The 20,659-nt window shown below is 44.2% G+C and overlaps 1 protein-coding gene across 1 annotated transcript; it reads right to left on the bottom strand.

The window, feature by feature from the left end:
• Positions 1-617: 617 nt before the first annotated feature.
• LOC143768059 (uncharacterized) lies at positions 618-19,665 on the bottom strand. Its single transcript, XM_077256730.1, has 6 exons — positions 19,354-19,665; positions 19,045-19,224; positions 18,843-18,966; positions 18,664-18,761; positions 18,394-18,484; positions 618-2,746 (listed from the first exon to the last, which is right to left on the bottom strand). Exons 1-6 carry the CDS (start codon positions 19,429-19,431, stop codon positions 1,326-1,328), a joined length of 1,992 nt encoding a protein of 663 aa, XP_077112845.1. The 5' UTR covers positions 19,432-19,665; the 3' UTR covers positions 618-1,325.
• Positions 19,666-20,659: the final 994 nt, after the last annotated feature.

The raw sequence follows: 20,659 nt of genomic DNA on the forward strand, positions 1-20,659 counted from the left end.
CCATCCCAGGTAAGCAGACTGCTACGGCCTGATAATATCAGGCTCGTAAGGTTCATGGATATTGGATCCTTACCAGTCTGAAATATCAGTCCCAGTAGTCTGGCTTTACTCTGGCTGGATAACAAATATGGGGGACCCCAGGCCATTTTTTTAAATTATTTATTAAAAAGGAAAGGACCTCTCTGTGCTTTGCTTCACTTCCTGTGTCATGTACTTCTGGCTGTGTCATAAGATTCACCATTATGTAAATTAGTACACATGCATAGTAAGGCTTCGTAAACATTTCCGTCGTTACGGGGCAGTCACGAAGCGTCGGAGCGACGTACCGACGGAAGTGTTTGCTTTCACATTTCCGTCTGCGTTGCCGGGCATGGAAGAGTCAGAGAGAGATATTTCCTGCCGGGCATGCGCAGACGGGAAAACTGGATGCGACGTACAGAAAAAAGTTCCCTTGAACGTTTTTCCGAGATGACGGGCCGCCAAAACCCGACGCATCCAGTGCACGACGGACGCAACGTGTGGCCATACGTCGCGATGCGTCGGCAATAAAAGTCTATGGGAAAAAAACGCATCCTGCGGGCAAATTTGCAGGATGCGTTATTTTCCCAAAACGACGCATTGTGATGGATATAAATAAAAGGAAGTCTGAAAGAAGCCTAAGCTGCGTTCGCGCAGTTAATACTGTACGTATGTGACTAGGAAGATGTTGTGGTTTTACCGCATCTGATGACAGTGAATGGGTAGTTTACCCAGCAGAGAAAGAGCGTCTCCACTATATAAATTGACATGCTGCGGTCTGGAAAGACGTGCTGCATGTCCGTCTCTGCGGGTGAGCCGTGGGCGTCGGTGCACGCATAGTAGACATGGCATTTCTTGAAATCCCATCCACTATGCTGTAACAGCTGGATGCTGCAGGTTGGACACTGAGGATGATGCAGGTTCCAACCGTGGGAACATATCCCAATATATCTGCAAACAGGAAATCACTTTTTTTTCCTTCCTAGAAGCCAACTTTCAATTAGCTTTATTCCAAGTGACACAAAAAATGCATGCAATGAAAAAATACATCAAAAACACATGTAAAAACGCAGGCAAAAAATGCAGGTAACCAGCCAGTGACCTCAGGTGCAGATTTTATCTGCGTAAAATACTGAGCAAATACGGAGCCATTCGTGAGATTAAGGTATAAAAAAGGATTCTTCCCTATGAGACTTTTATTGTGACTAAGAAGAGATATTTTCGTCACAAATCATTAACCACATTCTGAACACAAAAAGTCTTCTCCTCTGTGTGGGTGCTTTGGTGACCAAGAAGAAATGATTTCTTCACAAAATGTGAGATTTATAATGTTTGAGAAGACGCGATTTATCTGGAAAACATTTCCCACATTCTGAACATGAAAAAGGCCTCTCCCCTGTGTGAGTTCTTTGGTGTCCATCAAGATGCGATTTACGATTAAAACATTTCCCACATTCTGAACATGAAAAAGGCCTCTCCCCTGTGTGAGTTCTTTGGTGTCCATCAAGAATCGATTTACGGTTAAAACATTTCCCACATTCTGAACATGAAAAAGGCTTCTCCCCTGTGTGAGTTAGCTGATGAGTGATAAGATGTGTTGTAGTTTTAAAACAATTCCCACATTCTGAACATGAAAAAGGCTTCTCCCCTGTGTGAATTTTTTGGTGTCTATCAAGAATCGATTTAGAGTTAAAACATTTTCCACATTCTGAACATGAAAAAGGCTTCTCCCCTGTGTGAGATCGCTGATGTTTGAGAAGACTTGATTTCTCTGTAAAACATTTCCCACATTCTGAACATGAAAATGGCTTCTCCCCTGTGTGAGTTCTTTGGTGTCCATCAAGAATCGTTTTAAGGTTAAAACATTTCCCACATTCTGAACATAAAAAAGGCTTCTCCCCTGTGTGAATTCTTTGGTGTCTATCAAGATGCGATTTACGGTTAAAACATTTCCCACATTCTGAACATGAAAAAGGCTTCTCCCCTGTGTGAGTTAGCTGATGTGTGATAAGATGTGTTGTAGTTTTAAAACAATTCCCACATTCTGAACATGAAAAAGGCTTCTCCCCTGTGTGAATTCTTTGGTGTCTACCAAGAATCGATTTACGGTTAAAACATTTCCCACATTCTGAACATGAAAAAGGCTTCTCCCCTGTGTGAGTTAGCTGATGTGTGATAAGATGTGTTGTAGTTTTAAAACAATTCCCACATTCTGAACATGAAAAAGGCTTCTCCCCTGTGTGAATTCTCTGATGTTGGAGAAGACTTGATTTCTCTGTAAAATATTTCCCACATTCTGAACATGAAAATGGCTTCTCCTCTCTGTGAGTTCTCTGGTGACAAACCAGATGCGATTTCTTATTAAAAAATTTCCCACACTTGGAACAAGAATAGTTATTCTCTACTGTGTGAATTTTTTGTTGTTTAACAAAAGATTTTTCGAAAGGAAAACTCTTTCCATATTCTACACCTGAAAATGAATTTTTTGCTTCATGACCAGTTAGTTTTTGAATGCTTATTTTGTGACTTTGATTTTCCTTAGTAGTCTGTAATGAATCAGAAGATAGGACCTGTTTGAAAGGATCAGATGAGAGATCATCGCTGTGAAGAGATGTTGGTGTATCTGTAGTAATGGCATCCACTTCAATTGTATCCTGTGGAATCTCAAGATCATCTGATTTAAAAATTGAAGATGTCAGCTGTCCCTCTGGTCTCCTGGTACAGTCATCTGCCAAGAATAAAATCAAACATACATTTTGAATAAAATATCCTTGACTTATATTTTTGAACATTTCTACTTAAACTGTCTGTAAAATAGCAAGTTATGTAAAATATTGATTTACCAAGACAATGACAGCTCACAGGCTAATAGAAAACCTCATAAGATGCACGAGTAGATCATGGTGCTCAACTGTTTGTTCACTCTGCTTCTCAAATATCGAATAAAAAGCCACCAAAATGTATTGAGGGAAAAATAATACCAATAAAATCTATAGTCATTGGAAATAAAGTCCCCACTCAGGTCCATGATCGGTCAGTGGAAAAAAAGGTTTCCACATTATTAATGGCTCAAAGTCTTTTGAAAAGCAACATGGCTTCAATAAACCAATCCAGCAATAACAGCTCTGCTGGAAGGTGCCAGATACAAGCTTATTCTACTCTGGTTCAGTCCTCTATGCTCAGCTCCTAGCTTCTGTGTTAATTACCTGTTGTGACCCTGACTGTTGTGAATTCCGCTCTTGGGCTCCCTCCGGTGGTTGTAAGTGGCACTTTTGTGAGTTCTGCTCTTGGGCTCCCTTCGGTGGTTTTAAGTGGAATGGCTGCTCCTTGGATTTAGCATCAGCAGCTGCTTCCACTGATTGTCTTTCTGGCTCGGCTATTTTAGTCTGGCCTTATCCCTCAGTCAGTGCCAGTTGTCAATGGTTCCTGCTTGGAGTCACATCTCTTTTGGATTTCCCTGACATTCTGACCAGTTCAGCAAAGATAAGTCCTTGCTTGTTCTTTTGCAGTCTACTTGTTGTGGACTTAAGGGTATGTGCACACGTCAGGATTTTGTCAGGCTTTTTCATCAGGTTTTGTAGCCAAAACCAGGAGTGGGGGATAAATGCAGAAGTGGTGCATATGTTTCTATTATACTTTTCCTCTAATTGTTCCACTCCTGGTTTTGGCTACAAATCCTGATGAAAAATCCTGACAAAATCCTGACGTGTGCACATAGCCTAATTGTTCAGCACATTCTATGTTTTTCTTTCTAGTCCAGCTTATCAGTATGGATCTATTCAGCTAAGCTGGAAGCTCTGGGCAGCAGATTTGCCCTCCACACCTTTAGTCAGGTGTGGAGATTTTTTGCATTCTCTGCGGTGGACTTTTTCTAGTTTTTATTACTGACCGCACAGTATTCTGTCCTGTACTATCTATCTAGCTAGAAGTGGCCTCCTTTGCTACATCTTGTTTCATTCTACGTATGTCATTTCCCTCTTCACTCACAGTCAATATTTGTGGGGGGCTGCCTATCCTTTGGGGATTTTCTCTGAGGCAAGATAGCTTTCCTGTTTCTACCTTTAGGGGTAGTTAGTTCTCCGGCTGTGACGAGGTGTCTAGGGAGTGACAGGAACATCCCACGGCTACTTCTAGTGTTGTGTTAAGATCAGGAACTGCGGTCAGTATAGTTACCACCTGCTCAGAGCTCGGCGCATGTCGCTCCTAAACCACCAGTTCATAACACCTGACCCCTTAACAGAGTACTCTTGCATCTTCTGATTAGGCATTTTCTCTGCCTTCCTGGTTCTGACACGGCAACGTGAATATTCTTCTTCCCATCTCATGCAACAGAACAGCAGGTAACAACGTAGACCAAGCCTAGGGGTCTCTGTGTAAGTCCAAATCCATGTATATCCATTAAAGGATGATGAACAAGGCAATTCCTGGGATAGGACGAGCAAGGGAATCACTGGGATATGGAAAACGGAGTAGATAGCCCCAATCCTGTTTGTAGTAACCATCTTTAGAGTTGCCAGGTGACCATGAACAGCGCCCCCAATATATTTTGCCTCCAAACTATTCCAGCAAGATTTAGATTCAAATAGCGCTCCTTCTCTTTTTAACCCAACCAAGTGCCCAGACAGTGGAATACAACAGTATATAGGTATTGTTGGATTCAAGACAACTGGGAAAATAATTTGCAAAGTCCATTTGTTTCTTATTATACTTTTTGATGAATTCCAAAGTTATCACCACATAAAATGACACAGGTCAAATTGGAAATATGGGACCTGATTAGGAAGATAAAACTTGCTGCTGGAACTGGTTAAATTTAGAGTATTTGGGGAAATAACTACCATAGTCAAAAACAGAGTATAGACAATAATATCTACTGAAATGATCAAACTCAAATGTCTTCATCAGTAAAACATAAGTAACTAAAACTTCTCCATAATTACAGTATGTGGCTTGGTTTTCCCAGCATTTTTTTCGGCTGTCTAAGGCTATGTGCACACGTCAGGATTTTGTCAGGCTTTTTCATCAGGTTTTGTAGCCAAAACCAGGAGTGGGTGATAAATGCAGAAGTGGAGCATATGTTTCTATTATACTTTTCCTCTAATTGTTCCACTCATGGTTTTGGCTACAAATCCTGAGGAAAAATCCTGACAAAATCCTGACGTGTGCATATAGCCTAATAGTCGCGAAACATGAGGCCGCAGGGACTCAAACATGTCATTCGAGAATAGAGAAATTATAGTTTACAGGGGCAAAAATTATAAACAATTTACTGTACAATAACTGGTATATAAGGCAAAATTTAAAAAGTGTTTATTAAAAAATTAGAATTTAAAGTAAACAGAAATAGATTTTTTTATTTACAAAAATTGGACATTTCAGGCCATGTTCACACTTTGCGGGTGACCTCTGTGGGTTCTCCCGCAGCGGATTTGATAAATCTGCAGGGCAAAACCGCTGCAGTTATCCCTGCAGATTTATCGCGGTTTGTTCCGCGGTTTCTGCTGCGGGTTTCCGCCTATACTATTGATGCTGCATATGCAGCAATATGCAGCATCAATATTAATGTTAAAATAAAAAAAAAAAGTTTATATACTCACCCTCTGACGTCCCGATTTCCTCGGCGCTGCACCCGGCGGTCCGGTTCCAAAGATGATGTGCGAGAAGGACCCTTTGTGACGTCACGGTGATGTGACCGCGACGTCACCACAGGTCCTGTTCGCACAGCAACTCTGACCGGCTGGCCGCGTGCAGCGCTGAGAGGTGAGTATAACATGATTTTTTATTTTAATTCTTTTTTTTTTTTTTTTTTTTTTTTTTTTTTACACACAAATATGGTTCCCAGGGCCTGGAGGAGAGTCTCCTCTCCTCCACCCCGGGTACCATCTGCACATTATCCGCTTACTTCCTGCAACGTGGGCACAGCCCCATGCGGGAAGCAAGCGGTTCAATGCATTCCTATGGGTGCAGAATCGCAGCGATTCTGCACAAAGAAGTGACATGCTGCGGGTTGTAAACCGCTGCGTTTTCCCGCAGCATGTGCACAGCGGTTTGCGGTTTCCATAGGGTTTGCATGTAAATGTAAACGCAATGGAAACTGCTGCAGACCCGCAGCATCAAAATCGCGGCGGTTCCGCGGTAAAAACCGCAAAGTGTGAACATGGCCTGAAGGTCACAGAGGAATTATGGAGTATGCTGGTTTTATCAGCCAGGTATTGCTTGACCATATTTAAAAACTTTTTCATCCTTGTCAAAAATACCCAGACATCAGGGCCTGGACGCTGGCAGGGCGTCATGAAATTAGACCAGGCCTTTTACAGTGTACCCCTGCATCTGCTGTACCTGATGTGTGTCTCCCTCGCCTTTCCTCCTTGGTTGGTCAAGCTGCCCCCTGCTGCTAACGTTGTCTGATGGGAATTTTGTCAATATCTTTTACTTCTGGCCTTCTGGTAAAGCACTATTTTAATAGACCTCTCCACCTCAGAAGGGAAAGATGCAAAGTTCTCCTTGTAGAGTGGGTCTAGCAGGGTGTACAACCAATACTCTTTTGTGGCCAAAATAAATATAACACGAGGGTCACAGGAAAGGCAGTGGTATATAAAGTCTGCCATATGTGCCAAGTTCCCTACAGCCAACACTTCCCTGTCTCCACCATGATGACTACTCCCTTCTCCTCCAATCTCTTCCTACTCATTCCCCTCCTCAACCCATCCACGCAGGAAACTTGTGTGTGTACTAGCCTCTGTTGTGTTCCTGTTCCTTCTCCTCTGCATAATCATTGTTAGCCAATTGGCACTGAGCAGATTTAATGAGGCTGGACAGTATCTCCCTGTCTTACGTCTTCCTCTGTCTCCACCTGGTCTGCATGCAAAGCTTCATGTTTATCAGCAACAAAACCTTAACCCGTTGGGCCCTATCCTATATGCCTGATTGTAATGACCAAAAGCTGCCATGTAACAGTTTGACTGATTTAACAAATTCAGTGTCCCCTGGATTGTTTGCTGCAAAAGTTCTGGAAGATGGAAACATAGAGCCAGTGGAGGCCTATGGGCCACAATTAATTGTGGTGCCCAACACACACAGCAGCACTCCAGACTGGGACACGTTTTGTCTGTAGGGTGCCAGAGTGTACATAAGCAACTTGCCCACAACTATTTCACTCAGTCAGCTTACACAAGCATGGTACAAATGTGAGCTTGCCAAAGTTCAGAATTTCCACCAGGTTACACCCATTATCACACACCACCATAGCTAGGACTGTTTTTTGGCAAAGTGGGGCCCTAGGCAAAGTTTAAAATGGGGCCCCAAATGCTAACATATTGCCCATCACACAGAAGCATTTCGGTTGTATTTACATGCGCTTATCCCAGGCCGCTAAACGAATGTGATCGACAATACTGAAGTTGTTCAACGCTTGTTTCCCGGCCTCTTTCCACCGTCTGACAAAGAATGATGCAGACAGAACAATCACTAATAGATCACAAACAGATCACCATACAGTATCATGCTATCAGCAGCACATCTGCAGTTTACACCGGCGATGTCCAGCTGAGAACAATTATTTTTATTCTGGCATAAACAATCACCCAATGAATATGCAGAATTTTGCTTGTTTAGTATAATACACCCCATACTCCTCCATATATTATAATGTGCACCACAGTCCTCCATATTGTAAAATGTACACCCCATAGTCCTCCATATAATATTATGTGCCCTACTGTCCTCTATATTGTAAAATGCACACCTCAGTCCTCCATATAGTATTATACACTTCCCATAGTCCTCCATATAGTATAATACACTCCTCATAGTCCTACATATAATATAATGTGCCCCATAGTCCTCCATATAGTATAATACACTCCTCATAGTCCTCCATATAGTATAATGCACCACCATAGTCATGCATGTAGTACAATTCAGTTCCCATGGTATAATGCACCCCATAGTTCTTCATATAGTATAATCTATTCCCCATAGTCCTCGATACAGTATAATTCAGCCCACATATAGTATAATGCAGCCACCCCACAGAGTATAATGCAGCCACCCCAGAGTATAATGTAACCCCCCCACAGAGTATAATGCAGCCCCACCATATAGTATAATTTAGCCCCCTCATAAAATATAAATATAATACAGCCCCCCATAGAATATAATGTAGCCCCGAACAGGATTTAATACAGCCCACCTTCCCATAGAATATAATGTAGCCCCATCAAAGAGTATGATGCAATCATCCCTCATAAAATCTAATAAAGCCCCCACAGAATATAAAGCAGCCCCCCATAGTATAACACAGCCTCCCCCATAGAATATAATATACCCCCATAGTATATAGCACAGCCCACATAGTAGTATATAGCACAGCCACGTAGTATATACCGTATTTTTCGGACTATAGGACGCACCGGACTATAAGGCGCACCCAGGTTTTAGAGGTGGAAAATAGGGGAAAAAATATTTGAAGCAAAAAAAATGTGGTAAAATATTTAATAACATAAATAACATACTATTATATGTGGTGTTATTATATATAATAGTATGTTATTATGTTGGAAGCTGCGGGACCAGTGTGGTGTCTGTGAAGTACAATATGAAGACGCTGGAGGGTGAGTATAAGGGCTCATTTCCACATGCGAGGCACACGTCCGTATCTCGCATGTGGAAACCAAGCTCTGGCGCCGGCACTTTGGAGCGGAGCTGTGCAGCTCCATGTGTTCCTATGCGGCCGCACGCTCCGCTCTGGAGTGCCGGCTCCACAGCTTGGTTTCCACATGCGAGATACGGACGTGTGCCTCACATGTGGAAATGAGCCCTAAGAATGGGGGCACAGGGCTTATAGTGAAAGCACCACTCCAGCACTGCAAAATAACACTGGAGTGCTGCTTTAAAATCCCATGGGAGAACTATAACTCCCAGCATGTCCTGCAGATCCTATGACATGCTGGGAGTTATAGTTCACCACAGGAGTGGTAGAGTGCTTTATTGTGTTTTATAAAGACTGACCTCTTAATTGTGGCAGCCAGCCACACTGTGGTGAGGTAAAAGCTGGAGCATCCCATGGCTGCACACACACAGAGCCCTCCCTGTTGTTGTTGCCTTTCCACAGCGCAGGACATAAGAGGAAGCTGCAGATTCTAGTGGGGAGTCTGAAGGACCTGTGATGATGTCAGAAGAGGGAGGGCTCTGAGCTGCCATGTGATGCTCCAGCCCGCCCACTTCTGACATCACACAGGTCCTCCCTGTGCACCAGACAGGTCAGTGTCCAGCACAGGCAGGTAGGCAGCGATCTCCTGGCCCCTGCTGCTGCCTCCTCCTCCCCTGGACACACAGATTCTCCCCGGAATCAGTGCTGGGGAAACTGTGTGTCGCTGCTTAAGTGCAGCATTCATTTGCTGCTCCTGGCTCACCGCTCAGCTGATTGGTGGGCGGGGAGCCGCTAATGAATATTCACTGCACTTAATCAGCGGGGCCATGTGGTTTCCACAGCAGCTGATTCCGGGCAGCGGGGACATCCTGAAGTGGGATAACAGTGCGATCCCACTCGCTGCTGCCCCCTTCCCCACATGCTATATCCGTACTATAAGATGCACCCACACTTTCCTCCCAAATTTGGAGGAAAAAAAGTGCGTCTTATAGTCCGAAAAATACGGTAGCACAGCCCACACAGTAGTATAGAGCACAGCCCACACAGTAGTATACAGCACAGCCCACACAGTAGTATACAGCACAGCCCACACAGTAGTATACAGCACTGCCCACACAGTAGCACTGTATACAGCACTGCCCACACAGTAGTATACAGCACAGCCCACATCTCCCCTTCCCTTCCCTCCTCTCCCGAGAATGGCAACACAGTCCAGTAAAAAAAAAAAAAAAAATAAGCTCTTCACCTCTCCTTGTCCCCACGCTGCTCCCTGCTCCTGTATCGGCGGCTGCCGCCGCACTGCCTGGCACACAGTGAGTGCGCAATGACACGCACCCGCAGTGTCAGAGGCAGAGCTGAGAATGATGGGAGAAGGAGCATCAGGTGACGCACTCTCCTCCATCATTGCTTTGAACTGTAGTGGCAGACGCCGGTATAGTTCAATGCGGTGGGGGAGTCGGCGCTAGTGGCAGGCAAGCCCCCCTGCCTCACAGGGGCCCCACAGCGGCTGCATGACTTGCCGCTAGCTGGGGGCCCCCTGAGGGAGCGGGGGCTCCAGGCAGCTGCCTGGTCTTCTTGCCCCTAACGCCGGCCCTGACCATAGCAGGTTGTAGGGTTTGCGGATAGAGCCACAGATCTGTCTGCTCTGTTATTCCTTTCAATAACTCTGCAGCAGTGTGCGGTTTGTTTCCTAGACAAATTAGCTCCAAGTGTTTATTTTTATTTTAAAACACCGTTAAACTGTATGGATGACTAATTAAATCCAGAAATTTTTTTTCAGCGCTTTTTGTAGTTATATACCACCGTAATGTAACAAAAGCCGTGTTCAACTGTATTTGAATAATTGAATCCAGAATTAATTTTTTAAGTAAATATTTTGATAGTGTAGTTGATGTACTTCTACAGTCATAAAGGCTTTGCAGAAAGTGCAAAGCAAGGAAAACATAAGGAGGATAATCCATAGACCCCTGAAAGGCAATAAGTGGCGAGCCTCATTCAAATATTTTTTAAAATGTACTGCTGTACTCCTACACTCAATAAAAAGCTTGGCAAAATGTGCAAAGCCAGGAAAAAATTGTAAGGAGGGTAATGCAGTAATCCTCTTCAGGTGTGAGCTTCTTCTCCTTGCTCTGGATGCTTGAGGGATTGCCTCCACCCGTTTCCTGGAGCCCTATTCAGAGGTGCCCAGGCTGTAAGTGACCTGGCTACGGGTGGTGGTGGAGCCCCTGATGTATAGAAATGGGCGACAGAACTCTGTCACCTGCACCAGCGCCTGCTCCCACATTAGAGGTGGAGAACCCCAAGGACAGTACGATCTCTCGGGAGTGGTCTCAAGCGGCATCAAGGAGCTTCTACCAGGCCCGTTCATTCCTCAAGAAAGATTCATCATGCTCCATTCCTTCTGGGATCACACCCACCGCATACCAGCGATGTTGCCCCTCCATTTTGAGAAACAAGACAACTGGTTGCAGCCTTCAAGGCAAGTGTTCCTCCTCTATTGCCCACTGGTTGAATTTGATGCGATGATGGTTTCTAAACTCCTCTATGGACTCCCATCTCCACTGCCAGTTGTACACAGCGACAACACCAGAGATGCCAACTGTCGGTACCTTGTGGCTAGTGGGCCCGATAGCATTTATCCAGCCCTGATCCTGGCTCGCCTCTTCTGACCACCTTAGGTCCCGCAGTCCGCTCAGCACTTCCTTGATCCTGACTCTCCCAAACGCAGTCCACAAGAACCTCACCAGTAAAGGGTGCAGCCTGGGTTAGTCCTTGGTGGTTCCAGAAAAGTATTTGGCTCCTGCCACTACTGCTGTTGTGCATGTTTCTCTGGCTCCAACATTCCTCCAGTCACTCTTTCCTGACTAAGTGAATCTGGAAAATTTTTTGAACTCTTTTTTGGAGTGGTATATAGCACAAAGTGCCCAAGAGCACGGAATTCTCCATGGATGAGTGAGTGAATACAAAAAAAATTTTCAACACTTTTTTGGAATGTTATATAACAGCAAAATGTTCCACAAAACACGTAATACACTATGGATCACAATATATAAAACATTTTCTAACAAAAAAAAAAATTACCTACCACAGCTATATATTGAGCAACTGACTGCAAAGCCCTAAACACTGCCTACAGACTGCATTCAGCCACTCTCCCTGCTCCTGCAACTCTCTCTTTATCCCTAGCCTAAATGCAATTTGTACAGCTCTGCAAAAATTAAGAGACCATTGCACAGTTTTCTAAAAACCACCATTTCTACATGTCTGACAGCCATTCCATTCCAGTGTCAGTTGAATTCCAACCAAAGTACACCTCATTCTACTTAATGTGCTTCTGATTAGGTGATCACCTGAACCAAATCTTATTTAACGAGGGACAGTATAAAAAACACTGCTGTGGTCTTCACTATCCTCTTGCAATAGGACAAGTTGAATGGCAAAACAAGTGCTAGGAATAGCCCTAAAGTAATTTTGTAACAGGCTCCTAAAGCCAGGCCTCAAGTAATGTAAAGCTAGAAAAATGCCTCAATGAGGAGCAAAGGAGAGCCAGGCTGAAGTTTGCCAAAGACCATAAGTATTGGACCATAGAGGCCTGGAGTAAGGTAATCTTCACTGATTAATCTAATTTTCAGCTTTGCCCAACACTTGGTCATCTAATGGTAAGGTGGCGACCTGGAGAGGCGTACAAGCCACAGTGTCTTGCACCCACTGTGAAATTTGGTGGAGGATCAGTGATGATCTGGAGATGCTTCAGCAAGGCTGGAATCAGGCAGGTTAATCTTTGCGACGGACGTATGATTCAAGCCATATACAAGGTTATCCTTGAAAAGACTGGTTTCCTTCAGCTCAGGCAATGTTTCCCAACTCTGAAGACTGTTTTTTCTAGCAAAACAATGCCCCTTGCCACACAGCATGATCAATTAATGTGTGGATGAAGGCGCATCACATCAAGACCCTGTCATTGCCAGCCCAAACTCTAGACCTGAACCCCATTGAAAACCTCTGGAATGTAATCAACTACTTAAATTTTTGTGCCAGGAGTGGAATAAGGTCATCCAAAAGCAGTGTGAAAGACTGGTGGAAAGCATGCCATGATGCATGAAAGCGGTGATTAAAAATCATGGTTATTCCACCAAATATTGATTTCTGAACTCTTCCCAAGTTGAAACATTAGTATTGTTAATAAGAACTTGTTTTGTTTGTATCATTTCAGGCCTGAAAGCACGGTTTCTTTTTTATTATTTTGACCATTTCTCATTTGCTGCAAATAAATACACAATTTTTAGCTTTGAATTTCAGAGACATTTATTTATAGAATAAAACAACAATGTACATTTTACTCAAAAATATACCTATAAAAAGAAAAATCAGACAAACTGAAAATTTTGCAGTGGTCTCTTAATTTTTGCCAGAGCTGTATCTGATACAAACTTCAAAAGCACAAGATTAGAAGGGCTGTTAGTATGATGGTTCAGCTTCAGCACCAGTATCTACACTACAGGACTCTGAGACGTTGTACTGCACACACACGCCTGGACAAGCACTCTCTCCCTCCAATAACAACTGTCACAGAGCTCTGCAATGGTGTCACTGTGCCGAGCCTGACACCGCCTACCATTTTAACAACCCCCTGATGAGGTCACACAGCCAGGAATGAGAGTAATGCCACTACTAAGATGGCTACAGCATTACAGTGACCCGTAGGCATTCCCCGCATGCTTTTTCGCTGTGTAAAAGTCACCACACACGCGGAGTGGGGAATAGAGTTTGAAATCGAGCACCGGCTAATGTTTGCTGAGTAACGAGAACATCCGAGCACCCAGATAATCAAGTGATATCCGAGTATCACTGAGCACATTCGCTCATTCCTAATCGGGATTCTAGGAAACCAACAGCATCATTACCCTCCGCTTTCTCTTAGAGGATCATCATAATATTTTTCTTCAAGTGATTTTCTAACTTGTCAGCACATTCTACGTACACTGTTATTTGTCTTTGTAGTTTACAGATCTGGGCAGGTAACGGTCAACGTCTCCTAATCCCAGGAAGTAGGTGGATCCTCCAGGTTGTAAGTTCAATAGGAAAGGGCTTTCACAAATTCACAAAATCATTTAAACATTTTCGGATGGAAAAGAAGGTTCTACTCTAGAGGCAAAATGGTGATCACACAATCGTGATACGACCGAACTACACGACTAATTTTTGAAAATGTAAATAGGCCGCAATCCAAAAGTCATGGGAGAGTCCCAATAGTTTGGGACAAGTTGCAGGACTGCTGGACGGGGTTAACAGACTGTTCCGGATAAAATACGCCCTCCTCCATGTTAGGAGAGGATGGAAGGATGGGATGGGGATCTGTTAGGTGTGTTTTTCTGTTTGGGGGGAGGGGTGAGGGGATGGGGGTACATATTTGCATAATGTACATCACCACACCAAGGTTACTGTGGTTGTGACTTCAGCAGCAACTGGATGAAAAAATGCAGCATAAAGTGTTCTGTGGAGGGAAGATGTCTGGAAGAATGAGAATTGTGAGTTGGAACGTTAGGGGTTTGGCGTCTGGAGTGAAGAGGCAAGCTGTGTTTAAATTTCTGAATGATGCCAAGACGTCAGTGATCTGTCTGCAGGAGACTCATAAGGTGAAGGAGAGAAGGCATTTTCTGACTAAAAGATGGGTACAGGTGGGATACCATGCCACATATTCAGCATACTCTAGGGGGGTCAGCATCCTCATCTGTGCTGGGTTCCTTTTGAGTATCACAAAGTGGTTATAGATCAGTCTGGTAGATTCGTATGTTTACTTTGTAAATTGTACAGATGTCTGATGTGGTTGGTTTCAATTTATGTTCCACCACCATATTGTGGAAAGGTGATCAACAGTTCTGGAGATAATGGTGGAGACACCGGGGATACCGTTTTTGATAATAGGGGACTTTAACAATATTCCGGACACACATTGGAGTAGGGGGAGACAAGAACCGTTGAAGTCAGGTGGTAACTGTACACCATTTCGTGCCGTCTGGAGGGAGACCGCTCTGCATGATTTATGGAGGATTTCTCATCCTGGGGTGTACAAATATTCCTGTTTTTCGTCCTCCTTCGCTTCTTTGTCAAGAATAGATCTGGCCTTGGGCAATATACCGATGTTGGGCCTTGTTGGGGAGGTAACATATATGGCTATAACAATATCGGATCATTCCCCCATGAGTGTGATACTTGAGGGAGTGGGATCCTTGCCTGCTAGGTGTGCATGTGGAGGCTGAACCCGTTTTGGCTACATCTTATTGACTTGGATGAACATATAGTGGGAGACATTAAGGGATATTTTAAAATTAATGCTGGGACGGCTTCGGTATTGACGGTATGGGAAGCTATGGAGGCTTATTTCAGAGGGCTCTGTATTAAGGGGATATCCCGAGTCAAGGTAGAAACGGGCAGGAAGGATCAGATGATGATGAGAGTAGGAGGTGGCATTATTCAACGATCAGTCCCCAGAAGCACAGGGAAGGTTGAAGGTAGCGCAGAATAGAGTATGTCAGATGGCAATGGAAAAGGCGGAAAGTAGGAGAATGTTTCAAACTGGTAAATACTTTGAGGAGGGGGACAAGGCGGGCCATCATCTTTCTAGAATAGTGGCGGCTCAGAGAGACTCCACACATATAGTCTCTTTGAAGGGAAGGTATGGGAAGGACCATACTGGTTGCAAAGCAATTTTGGAGATGACGACGGAGTATTACTCGGATCTTTATAAATCGCGGGTACAGCCAACGATGGAGGAGGTGGATCTTTTCTTGGCAGAGGTACAGCTCCCCGGACTCTCAGAGGCAGATCGGGGTCTTCTTGAGGAGCTTGATGCTGCACTGGACTCTATGTCCAATGATAAAGCCCCAGGGGTGGATGGGTTTCGGGGGGAGGTGTATAAAAAAATATAAAGTGGTATTGCTTTTCGCTTTGTTGGAGGTGTATGGTGCTGGTCTGGTGGAGGGGGAGTTGCCGCGGTCCATGCGTGAGGCAATAATTGGAGGGTTTCCGAAACAAGTTAAGGATCCGGCTTCTTATCGCCCAATTTCGTTATTAACGACAGATAATAAAATCTTGGCCAAGATATTGGCTAATTGTCTTAACAAGGTGATAACAACACTAATACACCAGGACCAATCCGGATTTATGCCCAATAGTTCTACCGCATGTAATCTTAGACGATTGTTTCTTAATATGCAGGTAAAGTCAGACAATATGGGTCAGAGGGTGGTGGGGTCTTTAGATGCCGCTAAGGCATTTGATAGTGTGGAGTGGCGGTATTTGTGGGCGGTCATGAAGGCTATGGGTTTTGGTGAGAGATTGATAAGATGGGTGCAATTATTATATGCGTCTCCAAGAGCCAGGATAAGGGTAAATGGGCTCTTGTTGGGGAATTTCCATTTATATAGGGGAACCCGGCAGGGGTGCCCTTTGTCTTCTCTGCTGTTTGCAATTGCTGTTGAGCCCTTGGTGGAGGTGATACGGAGGGATAGGGACATAAAGGGATTTTGATACAGAAACTATGAAGAAAAGATTGCCCTGTACACGGACGACGTGTTACTGTTCTTGGAAGATGAGCAGGAGTCTCTGGGGGCCGTTATGAACAATATTACTAAATTTGGGGCTCTTTCAGGTCTATCAACTGGGATAAGTCTGTGTTGTTGCTCATGGACGCTGCAGCTCCTCTGACACTAGACCCTGGGGTTCCCTTGAGGGTGGTACATGAGTTTAAATACCTGGGCATCGTGGTTTCGGACAAAATAGAGGACTATGTGCGGCTCAACCTGACTCCTTTGCTTGCAAAGTTCCAGCAGAAGATTGGGGCCTGGAAGAAGCTATTTCTGTCAGTTGAAGAAAAAGTAAATCTGATCTAAATGATACTTATTCCTCAGCTCCTGCACATATTGCATAATGCTCCAGTGTGGCTGCCTCAGAGTAAATTTTATAGGATCAATACTCTATTTAGGGACTTAATTTGGAAGGGTGGACAGGCACGCATCAAATTGGAACATTTGCGAAGGATGAGGGTGGTCTGGCGGTCCCCAATCCATGGATATACTATATAGCCTCTCAATGCCAACATATGGTCGGTTGGGGAGAACTGGAACATAGCTCTTCAGAGGGACAATCATTGAACACGTGGTGGGGAAGGGCCCATTGTTAGCCAGTCTGGGAGCGGGCAGATTCCAAATTAAGATAAAAAAAATCCCAACAATAGTTATGATGGGGAAAGTCTGGCAGAAAATTATGCATTGGAGGGGAGTAACGGAATTTATGAGATATGCACCAATTTGGTTTGATCCTAGGTTGGCAGAGCTCATGAGATTGCGGGGTCTCGGTCAGTGGAGGCGCATTGGCATTTGGTTCGTGTCTCAGTTGCTTGATGGGGATGTTATTAAAACATTCGAGACACTTAGATACCTTTTTATTGAAGCACCCGTTAAAGATACAGGAAAAATGGGTGGCGGACGTGGGCTCCTTGTCGGAGTCCCAGTGGGAGTCCATACCACAGTACATCTCCAGGGTTTCCCTGAGTGAGGCTAAGAGGGTGTTGCAGTTATACCTGGTGTATAAGGTGTACAGGACCCCGGTATGGAAGATGAAGGCAGGACTGAGAGGTGACTCAAAATGCCCAAGATGTGGTGAGGAAGGTGCTAATCTGCTACATATGATGTGGTCGTGTGCTCACCTCCAGCCCTTTTGGGTGAAGGTGCTTAATTTGATCCAGGAGGTGACAGAGGTAGATGTGGGGTGTAACCCGCTGACTTGCCTTCTGGGCTGTATGGATGACGTTGCTACAGATGAATGTGGAAGGTTGATTATTGCAAGATTGTTGTATGCTGCGAGGAAGCTTATTTGGTTGGATGAAAAACCACCAAGTAAGGCTACGTTCACATTTGCGGTCAGCGCCGCAGCGTCGGGCGCCGCAGCGGCGCCGCATGCGTCATGCGCCCCTATATTTAACATGGGGGCGCATGGACATGCGTTGTGCTGCGTTTTGCGCCGCATGGCCGCAAGCGTTGGACGCAAGAAACGCATCAAGTTGCATTTTTTTTGCGTCCAACTTTCGGCCAAAAACGACGCATGCGGCGCAAAACGCAGCGTTTTAGCGTGCGTTTTGCCGCGTTTTTGTTTGCGTTGTGCGCTGCGGCGCCGACGCTGCGGCGCACAACGCAAATGTGAACGTAGCCTAAAAAGAAATTTATTAACAAAATACATTTTATTGTCCTTATGTAAAGGAATATCTACATCAACAGAGGTCAGAATACAAAATTTGAAAATGTGTGGGGTGGATGGATGGATTACCCAGGCGTGGTGTCTGCTGAATTATTGCAGAGTAGAATGGGGGTCGTTTAGTTGCTTCTGGAGGGACTTCTACATGTACAGGTGGGCTTTTGTAAAGCTTAGTCTCACTTTTCATGAGGTGATGTTGTCAGATGGTTTTATTGGATAACGGGTAGGGGATTGGGGGAGGGAGGGGGGGGCTGGCTATGGGGTAAGGGTCCCGTTTTCATAAAATGAAAATGTATTAATTAGTTTTGTATTCATTGTACCTGTCTGGAAATTGTGTCAGACTGTGTTACTGGCGTGTCATATGCTTTAATAAAAACTATGGGATTTAAAAGAACTACACGACTGATAAAGTAGCCGCAGCCGGTGACTGAGAAGAATCTGTGACTTCTCTGCATTTAGTGGTCACTACTCACCTGGGTAGTCATATGTAGGAATCTCCACTTTACACCGCTCATCCCCCCTCACATATGTCTCTGTAGTATTAATATGGGTCAGATCTTCACCCTGAAACAAATATTGTAAAAGTCACATCTATGATCAGCTCTAATCCTGCCATCTCCACAGTTCTCATTACATAAGTATAAAACATATAATACTGGTGGATAAAACAAGACTGAGCACAAGACCTTCACAGCCATCTACACATCATAGGGGAGATCTCATGACTCCTTCTCTCCATCTACCTGAAGATCCTGAGGAACATCGAGATCTTCTTGTTTACAGTCCTGTGGAAGAAGAGGATGAGGACATCTCTCTGGTGTTGTCCTCTTACTGGATAGATCTGGAGGAAACACAAAGGGACTGAATTAATTCTTTACATACAGATAATTATAGGCCGTGTGTATTTAGTCCTGTCTATTACCTGGTGATGTGAGGGGCTGAGGAACCTCCATCATGACGTCCTTGTACAGGTCTCTGTGTCCTTCTAAATACTCCCACTCCTCCATGGAGAAATAAACGGAGACATCCTGACACCTTATAGGAACCTGACACATACAATATACAGTCAACCCCTCGATCATTTCACAGTGTTAATAATGTCCCAGCATTCCCAGCAGTGTCACCTCTCCAGTCAGCAGCTCAATCATCTTGTAGGTGAGTTCTAGGATCTTCTGGTCATTGATGTCCTCATGTATCAGGGGGTGAGGTGGAGGCCCCGTGATTGGGCTCAGGGGTCTTCCCCATCCCTCAGACACAGGGTCCTGACAGCGCTCACTAGAGGTCTTCTTCACTACTGTGTAATCCTGGTTATGGAGAGACACATTAATAAATCTCACTACAGACATTTCCAGAGTCCTCACCTCTCCAGTTCTGTCCATCTGTTATTCCCATAGATAAGAATGATGTAATGTGACGTCATCAGAATCTCTCACCTCTCCAGTAAGCCGGAAGAGGATCTCTAGGGTGAGGTGTAATATCCTCTCCGCCATCTGGTCCCTGTCCACATCCATCCTTGATGATTAATTCAAAAAAAATTTCTCAGTATACAAGATGTCCACTAAGAGATCTGATATTATAGGGAAATGAATAAGAAGAAAGTGAGCCAATGTAACATCATAAAGAATGACAACAATGTGAAACATATCAGGAGATAGAACGTGTAGATGTTGTATTCTCTTGTCTTTTATGGACTGGAACACAAGTTGAATTGCTGACTAAGACATCTCCTCCATGCTCCCAATCACTGGCTATGTTGGCCACTGCATCAGCAACTTATTGGCTGTAGAAATCATAAGTTTGTTGGGACTGACCAGGATGTGCTGCATAAAGAGCGGAGAAGATGGAGGTCTGCAGAGACCAGGTGTGACTGTGAAAAGTCATCATGTCATCTAGACAAGATGGAGATCGAAAGAAAGATGACCTCCAGAGAAGATGTAATCTATAGGATACCTGGATGTAAATGATCATTGTATGGTCTGCAGTGTGATGATGGCTGTTAATAACTCCAAGTATCTTCTTACCATTTTTAAGGACATACTGGGTGTTGTAGGGTTGTAAATTCATGCAATACAATGGTTTATGGGGCTGAATTGATATTACAATTATTTGTTGTACTAAGCTTGGTTCTCTTATTCAAGTAATCTTGGTTCTGGTCATGTATTCATATACTTGTGGTGGTTCTGGTGACGTAGTCAAGTACTGATTGAGGTTCTGGTGATGTATCAATTTATTGATGATGGTTCTGGTGGTGTAGCCAAGTACTAATGGTGGGTCTGTTCATGTATTCATGTACTGATGGTGGTTCAGATAATTACCTGGGTATTTTGCTCACTGGTGTATGTTTGCCTTCTTTCACTGTGCTCTATTCTGTTGCTGCCTGACCTAGGACCGTGCTCTGAATCTGTGCGTTTTAACCCTTTGCTTTATCCTCTATCTTACTGGTATTTTGACCACTGGACATTGAACTGACGATTTTTTTTTAATCATCTATGACGTACTCTCCTGACCTCGGACCTTTTGATCATCCAGCCTTGCGGGTTGTCCATGAGGAATGACTAGCGTCACACATATACAGTGTATGGGGGGATGGCGATAGTGTTGGAACATTATACTGTGTGGGGGAATGGCTGTACTGTGAGAACCATAGTGACCTATGATGCTTTGATCTCAGAACAAGGCTCCATAGGTTGTACTATGATGGTGAACAAAAGATTGTCTCTTGTCTATATTCATTTAATT

The sequence above is a fragment of the Ranitomeya variabilis genome, chromosome 4, assembly GCF_051348905.1.
Source record: "Ranitomeya variabilis isolate aRanVar5 chromosome 4, aRanVar5.hap1, whole genome shotgun sequence".
In the NCBI taxonomy this organism is placed as follows: Eukaryota; Metazoa; Chordata; class Amphibia; order Anura; family Dendrobatidae; genus Ranitomeya; species Ranitomeya variabilis.